Source organism: Molossus molossus, unplaced genomic scaffold (assembly GCF_014108415.1).
Source record: "Molossus molossus isolate mMolMol1 unplaced genomic scaffold, mMolMol1.p scaffold_m16_p_2, whole genome shotgun sequence".
NCBI classification, from domain to species: Eukaryota; Metazoa; Chordata; class Mammalia; order Chiroptera; family Molossidae; genus Molossus; species Molossus molossus.
Genome location: NW_023425355.1, coordinates 34,937,015 through 34,959,166, shown reverse-complemented (window position 1 = coordinate 34,959,166; position 22,152 = coordinate 34,937,015). Strand labels below are relative to the sequence as shown.

Below are 22,152 nucleotides of genomic sequence, written 5' to 3'. Positions count from 1 at the left end.
ACAGGTGCCAGAGGCCAACACAATGAGGCCATACATTGCTGCCCTGTCACCAGTTCCCTGGCAAGGCCTAGCACGGTCACCTTTTGCCCCTAATCTCCTCCTTTAGGGAGAGGAGGGTTGAAGTGAAGCCCCAAGAGAGCACCCAGATGAAAGCAAGGGCCTTGCACCCACAGATTAGGAGAAAGCTTCCTTAGAGTATTTGCCAGACCAAAAGACATTACAGCCAAGAGAACTGCCGTCACCTAGTATATGATCAGATCTATTAGATCCGTGCTGACCCACGGTGGGAGTCAGTCTCCAGCCTCTCGGAAAAACTCAGGAGCCCCTAATTCTGGTGAGGGAAACCTATTTTTCCTTAGTGATGTTACTCTTGGTTATAGACCTTTAGAAGGAGCTGATTGCCTTTCTTGGAAATTTAGAGAGTGCCCCAAACTGCTCCCAGCCTCTCGTCCCTTGGGGCAAGGTGGGGTCATGAGAGAAACTCAGTGTCATTAGGCCAGGGAGGCCTGAAATCACTTTCTAGCATGTAGGTCCTGGAGATGAAAGAGCCCAGTCCATTCTCTGGGTTGAGAGGTGAAGGAGTAGATGGTTGGGAAGAGCAGGTGGGTGGGGTATGGTTAATCTAGAGGTGGAGCAGTCAATTGCTTATCTGGCACGATTTCACAGGCCCCAAAGCAGACTCCATCCCCGAATTTCCCCTAGCACATGTAATCAAATAATGGCGTGTTTCCTGAGCACATGCTGGGTGTTCCACATTTGTGTTCAGCCTCTGTAGCAAATTGTCAAGTTCAGTCATTACCACCCTTCCACCCCCCCAGAGCCATTCTTCTTAAAAGCTTCCATGGAGACTGGCTAAGGTCAGGGCTGGGAAATTGGGGTCATTTGGCACACTAATGGCCCCAGAGAGAGTGTATGTGGCAAAAGGCCCTTGGATAGTGAAGGAGGGCCTGAGGGTGATAGGATGGGTGACAGTGGTGGGGCAGGAGATGTTCTTAAAGCAGGGTGGAGGTGGCCCTGGCCGGTTTGGCTCAGCGGTTAGAGCGTCGGCCTGCGGTCCGGAGAGACCGGGGTTCGGTTCCCGCTAAGGGCACGTACTTCGGTTGCAGTTTGTCCCCGGCCCTGGTTGGTCATGTGGGTGGCAGCCACTCGATGTGTCCCTTCACGTCGATGTTTCTCTCTCTCCCTTCCTCTCTCTCCCTCCCTCTCTATCTGTACAAAAAATGGAAAAATATCCTCAGGTGAGGATAAAAAAATAAAAATAAAAAGATAAAAAAATAAAAAAAATAAAAAGCAGGGTGGAGGTGAACAGGAGACCAAATCTGGCTAAGGGCCAACCCCTGGAAGAGAGACAGAGTACGCAAACTGGCATTTTTTTGTAAAGAGGACTCTACTGTGTAATCTGAATGAGTCCTTTAAGCACAACAGCGGGGAGACATAATAATCCCTGATATTTGTCCAGGACCTTGCAATTTAGAAAGCTCTCTCTCTAACAGCCCTGTCAAGGTGAATAGAGCATATGATAATTACTTCCATTTGACAGATGAAGAAACTGAGACTCAGAGAGATTAAGTGACTTGCCTACAGTCCCACAGTTTTTAAAATATGTTTTTAATTGTTTTTCAAGAGAGAAAGATAGAAACATCGATCCTCTGCCTCCTGCACACCCCCTATTGGGGATTGAGCCCGCAACCCGGGCATTTGCCCTGACTGGAATTGAACTGGGACCTCTTAGTTCATGGGATGACATTCAATCCACTGAGCCACTCTGGCGAGCCACACAGACAGTTTTAATGGCAGAAGTGGCACCAGAACTTTGGTCTCTAGACTCCCAGGGCAATGAGGCCAAAATTGGCCTATTGAGTATCTTGACTAGAGTATGGAGGTAATCAACTCCATAGTGTTTTCTCAGGAATTCTGGGAAGGATCCCTGTCTCATATGTATCAATCTCTTCTCTCTGGTCACTAATAACTACAATTGAACTCTTAGAGATTCATTCTTTTGGATTAAAACTGTGGACCCTGTTAAGACGTGGAGGAAAAATTGGGGGTACGGAATATCTAACCACCTGGGAGTGTACCTAGGCCCTGGCGGAGTAGGGTGGGGGAGGGGAAGCAGCGTTGGCAAAGGTTCCCCTTTTGCGTAAGAAAGGTAGAAGTTGCGTCAGAGTGTGAATGCTGGCGACACTGAGAAGGGGGGCCAGCCTGGCCAGAGGCAGGCCTAGGAGCGCTCTAATGGGTGACTGCTTCTGGAGTCCTTGGAGGAAGGCTGGTGGAGGACTTCCATGTGGTGTGGGGGATGGGGAGGGCAGCTGTGTCGGGTAGACAAGGAAGCAGTTTGGCCTAAGAAGCTGGAATTGTGCAGAGGTGGGCGGGGGTGTGGGAGCTATTCAGGGAGCTGGCTTGGAGCCAGGGGCCAGTCCCAAGGGGGTGAGCTGAGGCTTGAGCATTCTGGGCCTGATTCCAGCCCCTGACCTTGAGTTACCATGCAACTCGGCACTTTTCCTACTTCAACCCAGACACCCATTAGGTCTCTTATCTTGACTTCCCCGTTTTACAGAAAACTGTAAAAGTTACTCTCTGGATTCCTCCTGACAGACCCTGACCTCCTACAGCTCTTGCCACTCCCCATACAGCATCCTTCCAGCCTCCTGGAAACTCTTGCCTGCTGTCTTTGGTGCCAGAATCTGCCCCTCCACAGTGCAGGCTGCCCCTGCACTGGGTGGTCCTGAGGGCAAGGGCCTGATAGCCTCACCCAGTCCTTGCCTTGGGACTCTCCACTCTCAGAGACACAGCTGTTAAGTAGCTGTATCTGAGAAGATTAAGGCTGGGATTGTTAGGACTAGCAACAACCTTAGAAGTCATTTTTGTCATTCATTCACTTAGTTATTACATTTGTTGATATTCCAAGGTTGTTCTAGTAGCTAGGGGCAAAATCAGGCCAGAACTCAGGTCTCCTGACTACTATTCCAGTGCTCTTTCCACCATGTTCTGGAAAGAATACAGTACAAGTAGTGGGGCATAGTATTTATCCTCTGTATAGAACCAGACTTACCTACAGTCAGAGTAGCACCTGGCCTACTTGGTAAGATTTGAAGTTCACTGATAAACAATCTTCCCCCTTCTACCATTGTCCCCTTTAGCTTGTTTCCTTCCCATTCCCCCCATACCTCAAATTATATCATTGACTGAAATCCTTTGGTTGAAACCCCTGTGATTTGACTGAGCAAAACCTGTTAAACCATTACCTGCCATTTACACAAATACATTTCTCTGATTTGTCCTTTAGGATTGGCCTAAAAGCTAGATATGGTTGATTTGAGGGAGGGACACTGCGAGTCCCCTCAAAGGGAGCATGGCTAGGAAGGGCAGGGAGCCCTCTAGATGGTAGTGAGGGGCCCATGTAACTCCAAGCAGCAGGAGGACAGAGGTTCCCTGAGGGGACAGGCAAGAGGAAGATACCTGAAAAGGAAGCAGGAAGGTTGTGAAAAAAGACTCTTACTTCACAGTGTAGCCTCTAACCAGCCCTGCACCTACACAATGATAATCGGTGACATTTTGTTTCAAAATACATGTTTACATTTGGTCTTTCCTTATACTGGATTATACTGAGTCTTTTGTCTCTTCCACAGCCCGGTGACTGAGTAGTTTGTATGGGGATTTCTGAGGGGCCTTCCCTGAGTCTGGTCAAGGAGTTGCCCTTAAATAATCTGCCAGTCCCTGAATTGAAATGCAGTTCTGTCCCATCTTGTCATTAGAGGGGCTCTCCTCTCCAGGAAATTGCAATGTGAATCCTTTAGTCAAAGGAAAGAACAGCCCCCGCTAGAGGGCTTCCCCATCCTGACCCTGATAAGGGACTGTTTCCAATTCCCCTACAGGTATGACAAAGGGAGTTCAGTGGGAAGGGGCATTCATTCATGTTTAGAGTATAGCCCTACCTGGAAATCTCCTAAAACTAAGTGAAATGTCTAACTAGAAACTGCCTGGAGCTTTACAATTAAACACCAGAGGTTCACATCTGATTTCTGCCTCTTACTAGCTGGGTAACCCTAGACAAGTCACTTAACTTCTCTGAGCCTCAGTTTCTTCATCTTAAAAATGGGCCTAATGATAACATGATACTCAACTCCTACCACCCGCTATGCAACTGTTGACAAGGTTCAAAATGCTAATGGAAATAATGCCCTTGGCACAGTGCCTGGTCAGTAATCAGCACATGGGAGCTACTGATATTATTATTGGGACCAGATGTGTCTTTGAGATCTCCCAGTGATAGGTCAAGACCAAACAGTAGTCCATCCCATCTCTCTTGCTGAATTGAAGTTTTCATTATGTCAGGTTTGCTTAAAGCAAGGCCCACCTGCAGGGCATTCCCTGTGCTGGTGATTCATGGGAGAGGTGCATGCCACCCACCTATTTTAAGCTGTTCTACATTTTCTTCTCCCTGACATGGATGTGTTTACACAGGGGAGGGCAGTCCCAGTCAAAACAAGATGAAAATACACTGCTGGCTGGAAGCCCCAGGCTAACTGGTTTCAGGTCCTCTCCCAGCTGTCAGTGCCTCACAACAGGGCCATGGGGATGGTGGGAGGCTACCCAGCCCAACTCTCCAGCCTCCCTCCATTGGCCCAGCTCTGCCTGGTGGCAGGCAGTTGGCCATCATCTGGTCAAGCTGGAGTAGGATTCTGGGACACCACAGTTTCACACGGGTAAGAATGAGGAGTTCTGAGGGGCAAGAGCTGTCCTGGCCAGCTTCTGTGTGACTATTATGTCTGCCACCAAGGCTGCCTGGTGCACGGACAGAGGAGAACTGCCAACAGAGAGTAGCAGAAAATGGCCAAAGGAAGCTCCCTAACAACCTCCCCTTCTGCCTGGCATTTACCTTACTGAGACTCATTCCTTTGAGTTAATAGGAGGGTCGAGGTTTAAAAAAAAATTACCCCGGGGAAGAAGAACCCAAAAAACACTTATCAGAGTCTTCCTGGGGATCAAGTTCTCACCTATGCCAACTTATCCAACTTATCAGTGAGTAAGTAGAACTTGAGGAGGAGCTGGTCATTGGATGAGCAAGTAAACAAGGTCCCCTACACACTTAGGTAGTTTGGTTTCTTGACAGAGAGTCCAGGAGTACTTTGGCACATTTGCCTGTCCGCTGAAAACACAAGGCCACCAGTTAGCTAAGATCCATTGTGAGGCCCCACCCCAGACAGCACTCCACCAGTCTCTATTTAATCAACCTGGGTTACTTCTCCCAGAAGCCCCCACCCCCCCACCCCCTGCCATGCCCCACTATTCGGGCCACACTGAAGAGACCATCATGTTTCTTCCCTGAAAAAAAACTAAACAGTTCCCCTTTCAAGAAAGGCTCTTCATTTTAATGGGGATCTTCAAGACCTCAAACCCAAGGGTAGCATTAATGGTGAGAATATCCTTTATCTTGATGGGCATCGGTATTTTTATGCAGGACAGTTTTGTTGTCCCCACCTCCCCCATTATTCCAGTTAAATGGCTGTCACTTGCTCAGAATCAGGCCTGTTGGCCCGAAATCCTTCTTTGATGTTGCTGCCAGCTGAGACTGGACTGCCCTGCTCCTGGGTTTCATCACCCTCCACTGCTCCCCATGGGTGTCCTGTTCTCAACTGACCCAGCCTCTCCAGCTAAAGATGGAAACTAACCAAAGTCTTAGTGTTAGTGGAGAACAAGGAACACACACACACACACACACACACACACACGTGAATTATCTCTTTTATTGAAGAAGTTGGGCGTTGATTCCCGGTCATTACTGACCACCTATTTAATTAAATTGTGTTTGGGTTAGATTTCCCAAGTATGTTTGATTTTCCACTGGTCTTTCGTGTTTTTAACTGCAAGGTTGCTCTCAGACAATAATCATCCCCACAGTAAAGTGTTAACACAAGGCAAATTCATGAATTTGCCTATAGTTCTTCCCCATAGGACTATTAGCAAAATTCTAACACATTAAAACCTTTTACTTATTTATCTATTAAACACATGTTTACCACATTGAGACTGTATGCCAGGCATTGGTCCAAACCCTAAGGATACGCTGGTGAATAAGTTAAGCCCCTGCCCTCTCAGAGCTTGTATTCTCATCTAGGAAGCCACTTGATGCACTTAAGACCTTGTGTGCTGCCCACTTTCAGTTGTGGTCTTATATGGCTGTGCCTTTGGTACTGCTTGAAAGATTAGAGATCATGCTGATTGCCGACTGCTTGTGCTCTCAAGATCAAAATCTTATGCATGTCACCGGTCCTTAGTTCAGGGAAGGATTGCTAAGACCTTCAAGACACTAAATTTAAATGATGATTTTACTTTAACATCAATCCCTCAAACCACCCTCTCCCCATAAGCAATGTCAATAATTTGCGAAACCATAGACATGACAATTGGAACTGGACAGAAAGTTAGCAACACTAGACTTTGAAACAGCATTGATAGGGCTGCTCATTTGGTGAGCCATTTTGTCAACAGTGTTTGGAGACCATGGGGTCCTTATTCATTATGTGGCATATAACATACATGCATCCCTTCTTGCTCTCCAAAGAACTCAGCTATGCTGCCTACACTATGTCCACCAAGTCTGGAAACATAAGCAAATATATATATATATATATATATATATATATATATATATATATATATATATATCATTGTCAAGGACATTATCAGTTTGCAAAAAATATATCTCTATTTCTAGACTTTTGAGTGTCCATAAACATGTACACCTTGTATGATGTGTATATCTGGGAGGGAAGCATCATTCCCATTTCATAAACGAGGAGGTGGCAGCATAGGGGTTTACAAACCTTCTAAGCAGCTCCCCAGCTGGCCAAGTGGAAAAAGGACATGTTCTTCCCACTTGATCAAGATCATTTAGAATGAGAGCTAGAACTGTGTTTCTCAGGGAGTAGCTCACCCTAGCATATGCACTAAGGGAGTCCCTCTCAATTCTTATTACAAGCAGACTGCAGAGGTATTGTGGGTTCAGTTCCAGATCACTGCAATAAAGCAATGTTGCAATAAAGTGAGACACCATATTTTGTTTCTCAGTACAAATAAAAGTTATGTTTATACTATTCTGTAGTCTATTAAGTGTGGAAGAGCATTAAGTCTAAAAAAAAACAATATATGTAGCTTAGTTTAAAAATACTTTATTGCAACAACAATGAGGTATCACCTCACACCTGTCAAAATGGCCGCCATCAACAAATCATCAAACAACAAGTGTTGGCCAGGGTGTGGAGAAAAGGGGACTCTAGTACACTGCTGGTGGGAATACAGACTGGTGCAGCCATTATGGAAAACACTATGGTGTTACCTCAAAAAATTAAAAACTGAACTGCCATGTAACCCAATGATCCCACTTCTAGGAATATACCCTAAGAAGCCTGAAACACCAATCAGAAAGAATATATGTACCCCCATGTTCATAGCAGCACTATTTACAATAGCTAAGATCTGGAAACAGCCCAAGTGTACATTAGTAGACAAACAGATAAAAAAGTTGTGGTACATGTACACAATGGAGTACTATGCAGCTGTGAGAAAGAAAGATCTCTTATCCTTTGAGATGACATGGAGAGACCTGGAAAGTATTATCCTAAGCAAAACAAGCCAAGCATAAAAAGACAAATACCACATGATCTTACTTATTTGCAGAATATAATGAACATAACAGTCTGAGGACTAGGGTAGACCCAGAGACTTGGAAGTGGGGTACAGACTGACAATCCTTGGAAGAGGGGGTGGTGGGGGGAGGGAGGAGATAAATCACAGAACATATATGCATGTACGCATAACCAATGGACATGGACAACAAAACCAGGGATGGGGGGGGAGGGTGTCAATGGAGTAAAAAAAGAGAAACATCTGTAACAAAAATAAAATAAAATAAATAAAATAAAAATACTCTATTGCTAAAAAATACTAATCACCACCTGAGCCTGTTGGTAAATGGCACCAACAGACTTGCTTGATGCAGACTTGCCATAATCCTTCAATTTGCAAAAAAAAAAACCCACAATATCTATGTAGTACAATAAAACAAGGTATGACTGTACTTCCTATCGGAGGGCTCAGGAGTAGCTCCATGGACCAAGCTCATTATTTCACCAGTGTATTTTTGGAGAGTGATCACCTAGTGACATAATGGATGTCTCTGAATTATCTCCCAAGTGTGCTCAAGGCCCAGTGCTCCAAGATGTTTAATGATTATCTGTGAAACTCACTTTTTCTCAACTTTTGAGCTGGTAACTGAATATACTTGGCCATTCCTTAGTCCCCATATTTACTTTAGCTCTTCTACAATTCTATCAATAAACTCCACGGTATTATTAGTTTTAGCAAATAACAGGACGTCAGAACTGTTGACCAGGATTTGTTACTTTGCTGTTAGAGCTCTATTCCAAGACATAGGGGCCAGCGTTCCTCTTATTTTTTAAGGTGTATGAGCGTTGGTAGGAAGCCTTTCTTAGGCGGGCCCATCATGCTCTGCTCAGTCTATAGACCTTTAAGGCTGCTCTGCCACCACAGCTCTGCCCATGAAGACCTGGGATCGTCTGTCTTTGCTTGGTAGTTCAAATATATTTGTAAGGAGATTTTTCAAAAATCAATGCAGTCGGGCTGGTGTGGCTCAGTGGTTGAGCGCCGACCCATGCACTAAGAGATCACCAGTTCCATTCCTGGTCAGGGCAAATGCCCAGGTTGTGGGCCCGATCCCCAGTGGGGAACATGCAAGAAGTGGCCAATCGATGTTCTCTCTCATCAATGTTTCTATCTCTCTCTCTCTCTCTCTTCCTCTCTCTCTAAAATCAATTTAAAAAAATTTAATCAATGCAAATATTTTGTATTTTCCATTTTTGTGCTTTACCCTTATAGTCTTGCTGTGTGGTCTTTAAAAGAAGTCTCTACTTGGTAAGGTGGCTTCAGGACTTAACATCCATTTTGTCAAAAACGGGTTTGGGGCTGTATTTTAGGCTGGCACTAAGAATTTCCATGCTTTTGACCCAAAATATCTTCCTCTTCCAAACCCCACCCCCAACACTGCCTGTCTCAAGGAGTAAGAGAAGAGGTTAAAAGGGTCAGTCTGTTGCTGACAGGCAACCAGGAAGTACAGGCCTTGGGGGAACCATAGCCTTTGTTTATTTAAGCCCCAAACCTAGCAGGCAGTATAAATTAAGCATAAAAATAAAATAAAATAAAATAAAACAAAACACAGGCCGGATGCGTACCACAGAGAACAGCAAATTTCCATTCTGCTTTCCCCCTGGGAGAGGAGAGTCTGTGAGCAGTGGGGCTTCCTGGCCAGGGAGGTGTTCACAAGCCATAGGATAGGGTGAGGATGATAGGAGGGGAGGAGAGCAAGGCTTGGATCAGAGTGGGGATGGGCATGTTGGCAAGTCTCTGTAGTCAGCTCCAACAGGCTCCTGAGGGGGAATAAATCACACCCCTCCAGTCAACCTCTGAGTGGACCAATGTTTGACGGGGTGGTGACAGCCAAGGGCTGCAGGAGAGCTGGCATTTTTAGAAGGTAGGCAGACCTAGTTAATTGACCAAACTGTGCAGTTGGAGAAAAATCAGTCCCATCCCCGTTCTCTCCCTATCCCCGGGTTCTTCTTCCCACCTTCCCTGTGATGCCCGCCTCCATGTCTCCAACCTCTCAGGCCAAGAGTTCCCACTAACACCTGTGAAACGTCTTAGAGGCAATCTGTTCCTCATAACAGAGACATAAAAATTGCCAAAGGTTGATTTATAAATCAAGCAGGTTCGGGTTTTCCTACTAAAAACAGCTCTCATTCATGTTCTGATCGTTTTTAGGAGTAATAGGAAAAGAGATGGCTGAAAAGATATCAAGGCTAGCATATGCTGAACCCCATCATGGGGCATCATCCAAAGTGGGTCTTGGTGACTCTGGCACTACTGGCGTTCTTCAGGAAGACCTTGTCTTGGCTCTCACCTTTAGTCCAGTGGTTCCCAAAAGCAGTTCCGTGCACTGCGACCAGAAGAGCTGCATCCATGTCACCTGAAAATACCCTTCCCTAGCCACACAGCTAGTCCACTAGAATTTCTGGGGCTGGAGCCCAAGATATGTATATTTTTTTACCAGATCCACTAGTCAGACTTGATGTTAAGAACCTCATTTATTTCCTTCCACACCCCACCAGCAAGATTTACCTGCTGTGAGGTTGGTAGTTTTCTAATGTTAATTGGCCACTGACTACTCTTGAAAGTAATATGATAATTTAGTTCATACTTACGTATTTGTAAATAATAGTGGCAGAATGTGGCACTTGCCCATGTCTTTTTGCATTGGGAGAAAAAAAAAAAAAAAACACTTCTAATTCCTCAAAGTGTAGAGAACTTCATTAGAATCTTGGATGGTGATGTTTGTAGGCACTGCTGTAGAGAGGTCAGGCAAACAGCTATGATTGAGAGGAATTTATCATGATGCCCTTCAAATCACACTTCTCAAGTAGCCAGTCACATATGGCACCCATGCCAGGACTGACTCAAGTTAGTAGTCCTCACAAGGAGCCTGTGGAAATCATTTCTTAAGCGTTCACCTGATTGTGAAAAAATGGTGCTTGTTTTTACTTCTTTTTCATTTTAATGTGTGATTGACATCTTTGAAAACTATGGACCTGGCAGCACCAGGGCTTCCTGTTCCTGGTATTAGTGTAAGGCTACATGCTGGTTCCCCCTATATCTACCTGACTTCCACTCCATGCTTTCCCTAACACCCTGTCATCTATGACTCTTGCACAGTGTGCAGCCAACTCTGGACCTCAGAGAGAGCAGAGGCCATAAGTTTTTATAGTCATGGGCTTGTCTAGAGTGTCCTGTCTTGCAATCTTGCCATGTTTTGTTGCTGTTACTACCCTTTTTGGATCATGGGGAAGTTGGCAATAGGAGAGAGAGAAAATTATGCCCTTCTGCCTGCCTATCTTTGTGAATTAGACTTTATGAAAGGCTGAGAAGGTGTTTGCATAAATGTGTGTGTGCTTCTCTTTCTTCCTGATAAGGTATGTGTATTCCTTGTCAGCAATTATGAAACTGGCTGAGAGGCCTTCCTTAACCCCTCCCAGCACTCCTTTGAGTTCCCTGGCTCTGTTCCCATGGCTGGGGGGCCCTGCCCAGGGAGGAGTTTGCCTTGTTTTTCTCCTTTCTTTCTCTTCTGAGAGTAGTGTGTCCCCTGCCCCCTCCTGCCACTGCCGCCAGCTAAGCTGCCTTCTCTCCATCCCGGAAGCTCGAGGTGGGGAGGGGTATGTGTGGCTGAAGAGTCAGGGGCCCTTTTCAGTTGTAGAGCCCCTCTTCACAAATTACAGAGTCCCATAACAGAGGATCAAGGAGCTACCTTAAATGAGTTCATGGTGAATACCTCTTCTGTGAGGTAAGTGAGGGCCTTAGACATACAATGTGAGAGCCCTGGGAGGCTTATAATGCTTACCCATCACAACCCAGGAGCTAGGTGCCTGAAAAGGCTGGCATTATTACCATGGTTTTATTCCCCAAAGAACCTGTATCACTTCAAAGATCACTCATTCTATAGTGGGTCCCACAGTGGAACCAGGTGCACCACTTCAGAGTCCTTGGACTTTTCAAAGGCCCCTTGTCTGCTGGCCTTACATCCCCAACAAGATCCTCCTGGTTCTTATCTTCTTAGTATTGCCAGTAGCCTGAAGTCCTTCACATACCACTCAAAGTAACCTTGACAACTGCCAAGAAAATAGTTTAGAACTCTGGCTCTTGGGACTGTTCCAGAGAGCAGAAGATATGGGCAGAGGACCAGATAGGCTGGTCCAGTAAGAACATGGAGTGACCATGTTCTTACTGCTTTCTTTCCCATTGTTTGGGGGAAGATGCAGTGGGCCAGGATTCCCAGAGGGTGGACCATGATGAGGGGGACTGTCTGTCTACTTGAATATGCTTGCTACTCTGGGAGGACGAGATGGAACAAGGGTAAGACTGAGTGGAACTGGCCAAAGAAGGAAGGCCAAGAGATTGGCAGGTAGAGGTGACCCTCATGCTAAACATAGACCCCCATATTAGAAGGAAAAAACTGGCAACTCAGAGATCAAAGACCTGTGCCTCATTCCCTTGGTTTACAAATCCCAGGGGTTAAGGAAGGGAATTAAAGTGGCACTGTCGGCCACAATGTCAAAGGAGCCTTAGGTCCCAGAGAAACTCCAAGCTTTCATGGCTGCTGTGTTATCCCCATCTAGATGGGCACAGGCCAAAGCGTGGGTGGAGAGGAAAAAAAGCACAAGTGATTCTGAGAGTGAAGTAATGCCAAGGATGCCAGTGGAATTGGCCCTCCTAATCCCCAGGCTACCCTCCCAAGCACCCCCAAGCCCTAGGCTTTTTCCTGAAGCAGACATTTCACTGAGATCTAACAGTAGGGAGACTTTCTAGGTTGCCACAGACCCAGGGTATTCTGGAAGGAAACACAATTTTTGACTTTTACTACCAGTTTTTTAAAAATTTCCCTGACATGTGCCATGCAGTTTGAATAGGCTTTCAAGCAACTGTGAATTGAATTGAATGATAATGTCAACTAATGTGGGGAGCAGGGAGAAGGAAGAGATTCCATTTACTGAGGTTAATTTTACAATCTCTTTTTTAGGAATGTCTATTTCATATTTGTAGATGGGTAATGGTGAGGTGGAACGTTAGAAAAGAGAGGGCTTGGAAAAATTATGGAGGTAAATTTTCCCAGCTGCAAGACATAAGGGGAAAGGAGACAGGAGACGGGCATAAATATTGACACAAATTCATGAAATTTAAGATACACTGAACTAAACTGCAGACCTGGATAACATTGACAGTACTTCCAGTCTTGCTGAGAAACTAGGACAAACCACTTCCACCCATAGTTAGCCACCAAAGTTGGGGTGATGAAGGTGATTTGACAAGAACACTTTTTTATTTCTTTGAATAAGGGTGAGTGGAATAGAATGCCTTGTCAAAATGGAGCTTGGTTCTGCCTATAATTCCTAGTGTCACTCAGATATTATTTGATAAGCTCACATGGGACCCTGTCTGGGATACAGCTGAAAGGCAAAATTCATTGCTCCTGCCATCATTCATTCAATGCCAGGGTTTGGCCAAAATTGAGAGCTAGAGTTGCTTTTCCAAGAGAGTGTGTCCATGTCCATCAGGACTCTCCTTGGGCTCCTACCATCACCTTCTGCATCTGTGTCTGCATCCTCCTCCCCATTTTCCTGCCCCCAAAAGTAGGGGTTCTGGGCCTTGGCCATGCAGGGATGTTAACATGGCCCACAGAGGATAAGGCACATTCTCTGTCACTGTCTTTCCTTCTTTCTTCCCTCTTTCTGGAGTTTGGTGATTTTTCATGAAGCCAAAGTAACAATTAAGTAGCAGCAGCCTTCCTGTCTATAGTCTTCCATACTAGACTGGAACCAGAGGGGAAGAGAGAAGATAAGAGAGAAGCAAGAACAAATTTAAGGATGGCATTTCAGTCTCCTTGTTCTCCTAGCCTCTCCTGAAAAAGGGACAAGTACGTAATTAGAAATAGTCAAAGCTTCAGCCGGAAGGGAGCCTCAGTGGAGGAGTAAGTGGGAGTGCTGTTTTGCAGCCATCTCATGTCCCATTAACTTTACTAAAGCTCCTGTGCTTAATATTCTTTTTTTATCTCATTTTCCAGTCCCTAACCCAGTATTTGCTTTGTGGCTTGTCCCGCACCTCTTGCATCGCTTCTCTTAATACTAGACCCTGTGTTTTGCTGGCAATGTTGCTGAATCTTTGGGTGGAACATTCCCTGTAGAAAATAAGGAAGACTTGCCTATAAATAGTTTCCTTTGGGCTGCATGGTACACAATGCTTCAAGTGTGACAAAAAAGGAAGTGAGATGTTCCCCTTCATTGCTACCCCCAACCCACCACACCCACCTTAAGTCTGCTCCTTGGTGGCTTGCTGAGATCCTACCCACGGTCTCTGCAGCCCAGACAAGTAGGAAGGGCTCTTATCCTAAAGAGTCTGGCTTTTGAAGTGGAACAGACCAGTGGGAATGCTGAAACACTTTCAGCTCAAAGGGGACAAGTTGGCTTGCAGGGCCTCCTGAAGTGGAGGAAGTCATCCCCATCCTCATTATGCCAACTTCCATATAGAAGATTGTCCATGAGAGAGGGAGGGTCAGCTATGTCTGTTTAATTGAAGAATCCCATGGCTATAGGGCTAGAACTGAGAGCCAGCAGAGGACCTGGCTCATCAGCAGGGTGCTCTTGTTGTGCTGGCTCTGGGTCCAGCCTACCTTGTAAATGTAGCATGGGAGAAAGGAAATTTCGTAATTTTTATATTAAGTTGTTGGGCTGTTGAATTCCTACTCCACTATTTCCTGCCAGGAGCCCACCTCAAAGCACGCAAGACACAAGGAGTGCTGAGAGCCTCGTGGATCAGCACTTGACTCAGAAAAGTTAGATCTGATTATAGCTACCTTGTACAGGACAAGCTTCCATTCACTGCAGCCGGGTAGAGGAATTTTCTGGTGTGCTGAGGGTTCAGCAGAAAACCTTCTGAGTTCTTCCTATTTCCTGACCCTTCCTCCACCTGCTCTTATTTGAAAATCTTTCTACAGGGACATTTATGTCCATTGTCTTCCTTTAGGGAGCCCTAGGATCCTGGGATCCAGCTACTGTTTGATAAGGGAGGATTACAAGGAGCCATCTCACTGGGCTGGCAGCTGACAAACCAGAGGTGTAGAGGGTATGCAAGATTGGCTGAATGTGGGCTGAACCTGGGATATCCTTTCAAAGTTTTTTTGTTTGTTTGTTTTTTTGTTGTTGTTTTTTTAACTAAGTCCCTGACATGAGCTTGTTTTCTTGTCATTGGCTTCATTCTCTTAAAAACTGAGCACAGCAGTAATGGGGGGGGGGGGGTGTTAATTAAGGTGCTAGTTCATGGGGCCCTGGATACTGGAGTTCATAATGGACTGTGAGGATTACTCCAAGACTCCATACCTTATTTGGGATATCATGTACCCCAGGATTGCATATTCTATTCTGCAAGCCACCTGGTTGAATTGTTTCCAATTTCCTAGACAGAGAAAGCTTTCTTTGATGGCTGTGTGGCTGCCTTTCAAAATGACATGGATAAGCACAGCCCTCATATTTCAAAATATTGGACGTTTTAGATATTCTTCCTGTCCCCCGATGCTGCTCTCTCCTGCCATGAGCATCGGAAAAGCCACAGAGCTCAAAGTCAGCCGCAGGATCTCTAATAGTGCTACTGGAATCCCAGGGGCACTTCTCCTGCCCCTCACCTTTCTTCCATCTCACCACTTTGCTCACACCTCCAACCCATCCCCCAGCTGCCTGGGATCACTCATTCAACAAACCTATCCCTGCTCCATGAGACAAGTGTAGTAGGAACAAACTTGGTCTCTAGGGCAGGAAGACCTGGGCTGGAGTCCCAGCTTTACAATTTACTAGCTGTGCCACCTTGAGAAAGGTAGACTCTCAGATCCTCAGTTTCTTCATCTGTGAAATGATAGTGACAGTGCCTACTCTGCAGGGTTTGTAGCATATCCAGCTCAGTATCTGGCCCATAGACAATCATGCTCAGTTATTGGTAGCTATTATTGTTAGCGGAATAAAACTCAGCTTATTTTTTAATTGAAGTATAATTAAAGTATAATTCAAACACAGCCTAGCTAGCAAACTTAACCTCTATTTTCTTTTCCCTCCCCAAACTACCTGGATTTCTCTACTTCCATCCCCATATAAGGCAGTCCCAACTAAAGGAGCTGTTTTTTCTTCTGTCCTATGCCCTGTTTTCCTGATGGTGTTTTTTTTCCTGTCAACACAGCTTATTTATCTCTCCCTTTTTCTTTTCATCATCTCCCTTGAAATCTTGGGGTGGGTAGCAACAGTTAGTTTAGGAAAGATTTACAAACTGATGAAAGGTCAACTCAGAAACTCTTCCTGGATTAAGAAAGCTCTATGTAGCACAGAGGACAGGCTAATATATCAGGGGATTAATTCCAATATCAATTAAGCTCCTTATTTAAGAGTTTTTTTTCTCAGCCAGTGTTCTTGATGACCTATAAATATAGTCTGGACTTTGTTCCGCCTACTACACAAGGTTCTTAGTAAAAACACCATGTTCAGACAGCTTGTGACCTAAATGTAACATAATATCCTGAGATTGGGGTTGTCTCCCACCTAAACTGGGGTAAACAAAAACACCATCCCTGGCTAGTGTAGTAGGTTTGCTTGAACAATTGTTCGTGAGCCCTCTGCAAACAGAATGGACCTTGTGTACCACCAGTGGGGTCCAATGGGAACCCCACATCATAGGAAAAATATTGCCTGTTTTGTAGCATAACTGCCCTGGCAGCCTGGAGAAAATCAAGGCCCTCAGACTGGGCTTCACTGGGACCTTGACAAGAGTGTCAGTGCCAGGCACCTGGTTAGGAGAAATATCCTGAAGCAAATAATAATTGCCTTCTTTGCTGATAAGAGAGCCCCAGTACTTTTCCAACAGCAAGATTGCATTAAGGTATTTCTTTGGACCACAGCCTGAATAACAAACTAGTTCATGAGTACTGGCCCTAACCTCAACCAAACTATTGTATATATGGTGGAACCCAATGTTCTCCTATGGCCCTGAGTTGTAAATAATACTCCCAGTTTCATCACCTGTCCCTTGTTCTGTCCAGGTTGCTCCCTCTGGCTGCAATTATTTGTGTGTCCACGAGGTGGCCTCACTTAGGAAAGAGCCAGAGAAAAGGACCTCAAGCCTCCAATGTCTTTTTTTAAGCTTGAAGATGAAAATATAGTTTGATGGGAACAAACGTAACTCTTAGTGGGCAACGATAACTTCATTTTCCTTGTGATTTGGAATGTGTCTGTGCCTGAAGTACCCTAATCCTATGTATGGCTGGACCTATCACAGGTGTTTTCCTGGGACGATTTATATATATAGTATTGGTTTGTAGTTTTGTCTTTTGCTGTTTATAGGAAAGTACCAGAATATTGTTTTTTTTAAAAAAAAAAATAGGGCCATGAAATACCGGATACTGTTAAATGTTGAATGCAGAAGAGGGTGTAGAAACCAAAGAGAAAATTGCTGGCATATTTTGGTCATTCCAGTGCCCACTCCCCTACTGTCTCCTCCCATGTCCTTTGTCACCCACCTGGCCCCTAGGTGCTCCCAGTACTTGTTCCCCTACTCATCTGAGCTCCTGGACACGCTCTCCTCCACACAGACACATTGGCATGCACAGATGAGCTCAGCCCCATTCATGAATCCCATCATGTCACAGATCTGTGCACGTGTCAGTACCCCCAAAGGAGGAGATGAGTGGATAGGTGCTGGCGTTGGGGCAGGTCAGCGAGCCCACTGGTTGTGTGAGGGGACATGCAGGTGACAAAGTATGTGTGCAAGAGAGAGACTGAAAAGGCAGGCGGTGGGAAGAAGGAGAGGCTCCTGGTGGTGAGGGTGGGTGTCCAGGGAGTGTGGCATGTGATAGCATCGCAAAGCCATAGGAATATACTGGCTGACCCCTGGAGAAGAGCTTTTAAAACCAGCATCGCCCTCTACTGCATGCTTTCTATCTACTGTTATGGCATTTGTATTAATTTCTCTAAGAAATCAGTTCCAGTTTGGTTTTTACCAATCTCCAGAGCCCTCTTTGGCGATGCCAGTTGGCACAAGAAAGTGCTGAACTGTTTACAGTCCCAGCCTCAGGTTCAGGGAGCGGATGTGGTTTCACTCGGCCACAAAGCCCCGTACAAGACTCATTTGCATGACCCCTGACGCCATGTGACGTAGCCGACTCCGCCTATATAAAGAAGCAGGAGCCGAAATATCTCTGAGTCTGGGTTGGTCTAGCGGCCGTGGAGTTTGCGACACACTAGGTGACACCCCTAGAGTCACCTCCCTTCAAGTCCGGAGCGCTTGCCTGGCTTTGAGTCCTGTTGGCAGCGTTTGCCCCCTCCTAGCCCCAGGGTCGGACGCCCAAAGCCCATCACCTTGCAGCGAGCTAGCAGCCCCAGCCGCCAGCCCAGCCCGCCCAGCCTACCCAGCCTGCCCAGCCCACCCAGCTCGGCCCGATTTCCCCGGAAGCCCAGCCATGAACACCGAAATGTATCAGACCCCCATGGAGGTGGCTGTCTATCAGCTGCACAATTTCAACATCTCATTCTTCTCTTCCCTGCTTGGAGGGGATGTGGTTTCCGTTAAGCTGGATAACAGGTAAACTACTGGCCGAAGCTCCTTAGCGGGCTAGCGGTATATCTGGGCTAGCCCCACACTGCGGGTTCTGCCTGCCTGGTTTCTCCCGGTGCAGCATCTTGGGAAGGGGCGGGGGTAGGGTATGCGGAGGGGGTGGGGTGTCACCGCCGCGCTGGGATCCGTCGTCGGAGCGTCCCTGCGGCCTCTGCGCCGTGAGAACGAGCTGCTGCAGCCCGAGGCGGAGGCAGAGGGGAGGCGGGCAGGGCTGAGCAGGACTGGGCAGGGGGCTAGCTGTGCGCTGGGCGCCTCTGGGGAGAAGACCGGAAGCTTCTGAGCCCAGAAGGAATTCATAGCTAGCTTCGGAGCTCGGTAGGTTTACCCGGGATCTTCTGGAACAGAGCCGCAAAGGGCCAGCGGCAGGGGACTCCCTGGGTCGCGCTCCCTTTTGTTTGCCTGTCGCCCGATCTAAGGAACCGGCCATGCTGGTCCAGGCGCCCCGAGACCCGCGCACCGCTGTGCACTGAGCTCTGGGCGGTGGCAGCGAGGAGCCAGCCTGGGTGGGGAGGTGCAGCTTCTTGCAGAGTCCAGGAAGGGACCTGGGGACAAGGTGCCCGGAAATGCGAGCCCGGGAGGCGGGACAGAAAAAGAGCTAGGGCAGGTGGAGGACTTTGGCCACAGCTACCAGGTACTCAAAGTGGAACGGAGGTGGGTAATGAGGTTACTTTGCTTTTTGTCTTGGCAGTGCCTCCGGAGCCAGCGTGGTGGCCTTAGACAACAAAATTGAGCAGGCCATGGTGAGTGGCATCACTGCGTCATTCCCATCCCCAGTCCTAGCTGCTGCTTATGTAACTTAGCATGATTGAGGGGATGGATGCAAAAGCCATTAGCCAAGAGCCTGAGGAAGCCAGCAGCCAGCTCTCTATGCCCTTGCAGGCCTTAAGTAAAGTCCCATTAGCGTGGCATCTTTAAGGTTACTTCCAGTCTACCCTCCACGGCTCCCTCCTTTCTTCCTCTCACCCATCCTGGGGCTTTGCAGCAGCCTCTGGCTCCCTCCTAGACCCATTGCAGGGCAGTGAGCTCAGACACTTGTATTTGTCTGCATCCCACATTTGGCAGGAACCAGAGCTCATTGGATGTGGCAGGCTGCACTGCAGTGCCTCTGCAAAGCCTGGGCTGGGGTCAGGAGTTGGGAGGGAACAGGAAACAAAGCACCCTATACCTTCCCCTCCCTTTACCAGGTAGAGATCCCGCTTCACCTAGCAGCCATAATGGCTGCAGGGGGTTAAGGCGGTCAGCACTTAGTAACAACTTAATTGTGCCCTGAAGCCTAATGACAGAGTTCCCTGACCCCAGTACAGTCATCAGATTCAGAGAGGATGCAGCAATCAGGTACTTTTCCCCAGGGCAAGTGTCTTGTCACACCAGGCTTCAGGACAGCTACAACTCAGTGTGCTGGGTCACATGGAGAGGAAGAGACTCCAAAATTGCCCATTGTATTGTCTTGGTGAAGATACATAAAACAGACAAACAGTGTGGGGTACATTGAAGGTCCTCCCTAGGATCTGGGCCAGTAGCAGGAACTTATGTGAAAATGGGGATATAGCCAACCACCAGCAACCAGCAGAAGTCTCACCCAAAATTCTCCTAAGCGGCCAGTTTGAAAGCCATTAGAAACTTTTAGGGGATGGAGGGGGCCCTGTGTAGCTCAAATCTGGACTCCCAACTCAGGCATTGTCCTGATCTTGGCAGCTCTCCTAAGCAACTGTTTAGGTGCTTTGGAGTAGGGTGCAAGAGGAATAGGGCTGAAGAGCCAGCATTCTGAGGGGTTGCTGAGGGAAAGTTGAAGGTCAGTGGCATGAGGGAGAGCACAGGTACCTTAATGGCAAGGTGAAAGTGCGGTGGAGGAGTCATGATGGCTAATGATGGCTTTCTTGTGATTTCCTCTGTGACAGGATCTGGTGAAAAATCATCTGATGTATGCTGTGAGAGAGGAGGTGGAGATCCTGAAGGAGCAGATCAGAGAGCTGGTGGAGAAAAACTCCCAGCTGGAGCGTGAGAACACCCTGTTGAAGACCTTGGCCAGCCCAGAGCAGCTGGAAAAGTTCCAGTCCCGTCTGAGCCCTGAAGAGCCAGCTCCTGAAACCCCACAATCGCCTGAGGCCCCTGATGGTTCTGCAGTGTAAGTGGCTCTGTCCTCAGGGTGGGCAGAGCCACTAAACTTGTTCTACCTAGTTCTTTCCAGTTTGTTTTTGGCTCCCCAAGCGTCATCTCACGTGGAGAACTTTACACCTAGCATAGCTGGTGCCAAGAGATGTCCCAAGGACATGGCCACCTGGGTCCACTCCAGTAACAGACCCCTGACAAAGAGCAGGTCTTTGGAGGCTGAGTTGCATGGGGCCTCGTCACCCCAAGCCAGTGAGCCTCTAATGCCACCGTGCCCTGGGGGCTCCCAGGGTCCAGGCAACTTTGCTGTGACTGGCAAAGGAGAAAAGTCGTTTGAGATGTGATGCCAGTTTGCTCCTGAAAGTATAAGGGGGTCTGCTTTTCATTTCCATGGACATCTTTAACAGCTTCACCTGACAACGACTGTTTCTATAAAGAAGCCACTTGTGTTTTAAGCAGAGGCGCACCCTCTCTCTTATCCCCTGCCTCGCCAAGGCAGGACCACAGGTGGGAGAGATTGAGCCAAGTCAGCCTTCTGTCGGTTAATATGGTATAATGCATGGCTTTGTGCACAGCCCAGTGTGGGATTACAGCTTTGGGATGACTGCCTACAAAGTTCTGTTTGGTTAGTAATGGCATAGTTTTTCTATATAGCCATACATGCATATATATACCCATAGGGATAGATCTATATCTTAGTGTAGTGATGTATACATATACACATACACCTACGTTTTGAAGGGCCTAAACAGCTTTGGGAGTATTGACCAGTCCCTTATCTCTTAAGGCCAGTTATTTTACTGTGTTCATTTACCAAATTGATCCAGTTTGTCCTTTAGGTTAAGTAAGACTAAAAAGTAAAGGCAAGGAGAGGGCCAGCCTCTGAATGCAGCCACAGATGCCTTGCAGCTGCAATCCTTGCCCCATCTGTCCGCTGAAGACATGTGAGGTCCTCTTTTGAATGCCAAACCCACCATTCACTGGTGCTGACTACATAGAATGGGGTTGAGAGATCAGCTGGTACTTCACATTCTTATTCAAAAACTTTTTTTTTAATGTTTGTGGAAAACTTTCAAGTAAAGAGAATGATTGGCTTGCTGGTGTCCTTTTGTGGACAAGGGATGAACAGACAATGGCTTTGACTTGATGATGCCTGGGTGGTATGCTCAGGGAGTTTGTCTCTAGGAGGTTCTGTGGCAGTGAATACTTTCCACTTTCTGACACCTTATCCTGATGTACGTTCTCCAGGATTTGGATTTTGATTTCTCAAATGTAGCTTGAAATTTCAATAAACTTTGCTCTTTTTTTCTAAAAATAAGCCTGGTGTCTGACTCAGTATAAATGGAGTGGATGGCAAAGGCTCCTCAAGTTGTTGGGGGCACTATTTTCCTGATTCACTACCTATTCATGAGCACCCCCTAAATATCAGGCCTATGCTACCTCCACAATCCTGTGTAACTGACACAATACCCACATTGTACTGGTGAGGAAGCTGAGACTAAGCCAATTTAAGTGACTTGCACAAAGTCACACAGCTTTATGGCAAATTGGGACTCAACCCCACACCCATCCCTTTCTGTCCTGCCTCTTCTTTCTTATGACATCTTCAAAGTGAGTGGCAAGGTGACTACTAACACACGACCTCAGCTTGAGGGGTGACTTGGGAGGAAGAATACCTCAAAAAGACCCAAAAGAAAAGGGAAGGTTACATAAGAGAGTGAGCAAGAAGAGAGGAATCAAATAATTATGAGTGAGCCTCTTCCCTCTTCTGAAAAC

The 22,152-nt window shown here is 46.7% G+C and overlaps 1 protein-coding gene across 7 annotated transcripts in view; it reads left to right on the top strand.

Annotated features, from left to right (window-relative positions):
• The window catches only part of TSC22D3 (TSC22 domain family member 3), a 63,367-nt gene extending 41,673 nt beyond the window's left edge, over positions 1–21,694 (top strand). For 5 of the 7 annotated variants that reach the window (XM_036271381.1, XM_036271382.1, XM_036271383.1 and 2 more), the window contains exons 3-4: positions 18,956–19,007; positions 20,166–21,694. In XM_036271381.1, coding sequence (XP_036127274.1) covers positions 18,956–19,007; positions 20,166–20,396 — 283 coding nt within the window. In that variant the 3' untranslated portion in view covers positions 20,397–21,694. Of the gene's footprint in view, positions 1–17,843; positions 18,235–18,399; positions 18,583–18,955; positions 19,008–20,165 lie in introns of those variants that run through there. The other 2 variants (XM_036271385.1, XM_036271388.1) reach the window with 2 other exon arrangements.
• The last annotated feature ends 458 nt before the right edge of the window (positions 21,695–22,152 follow it).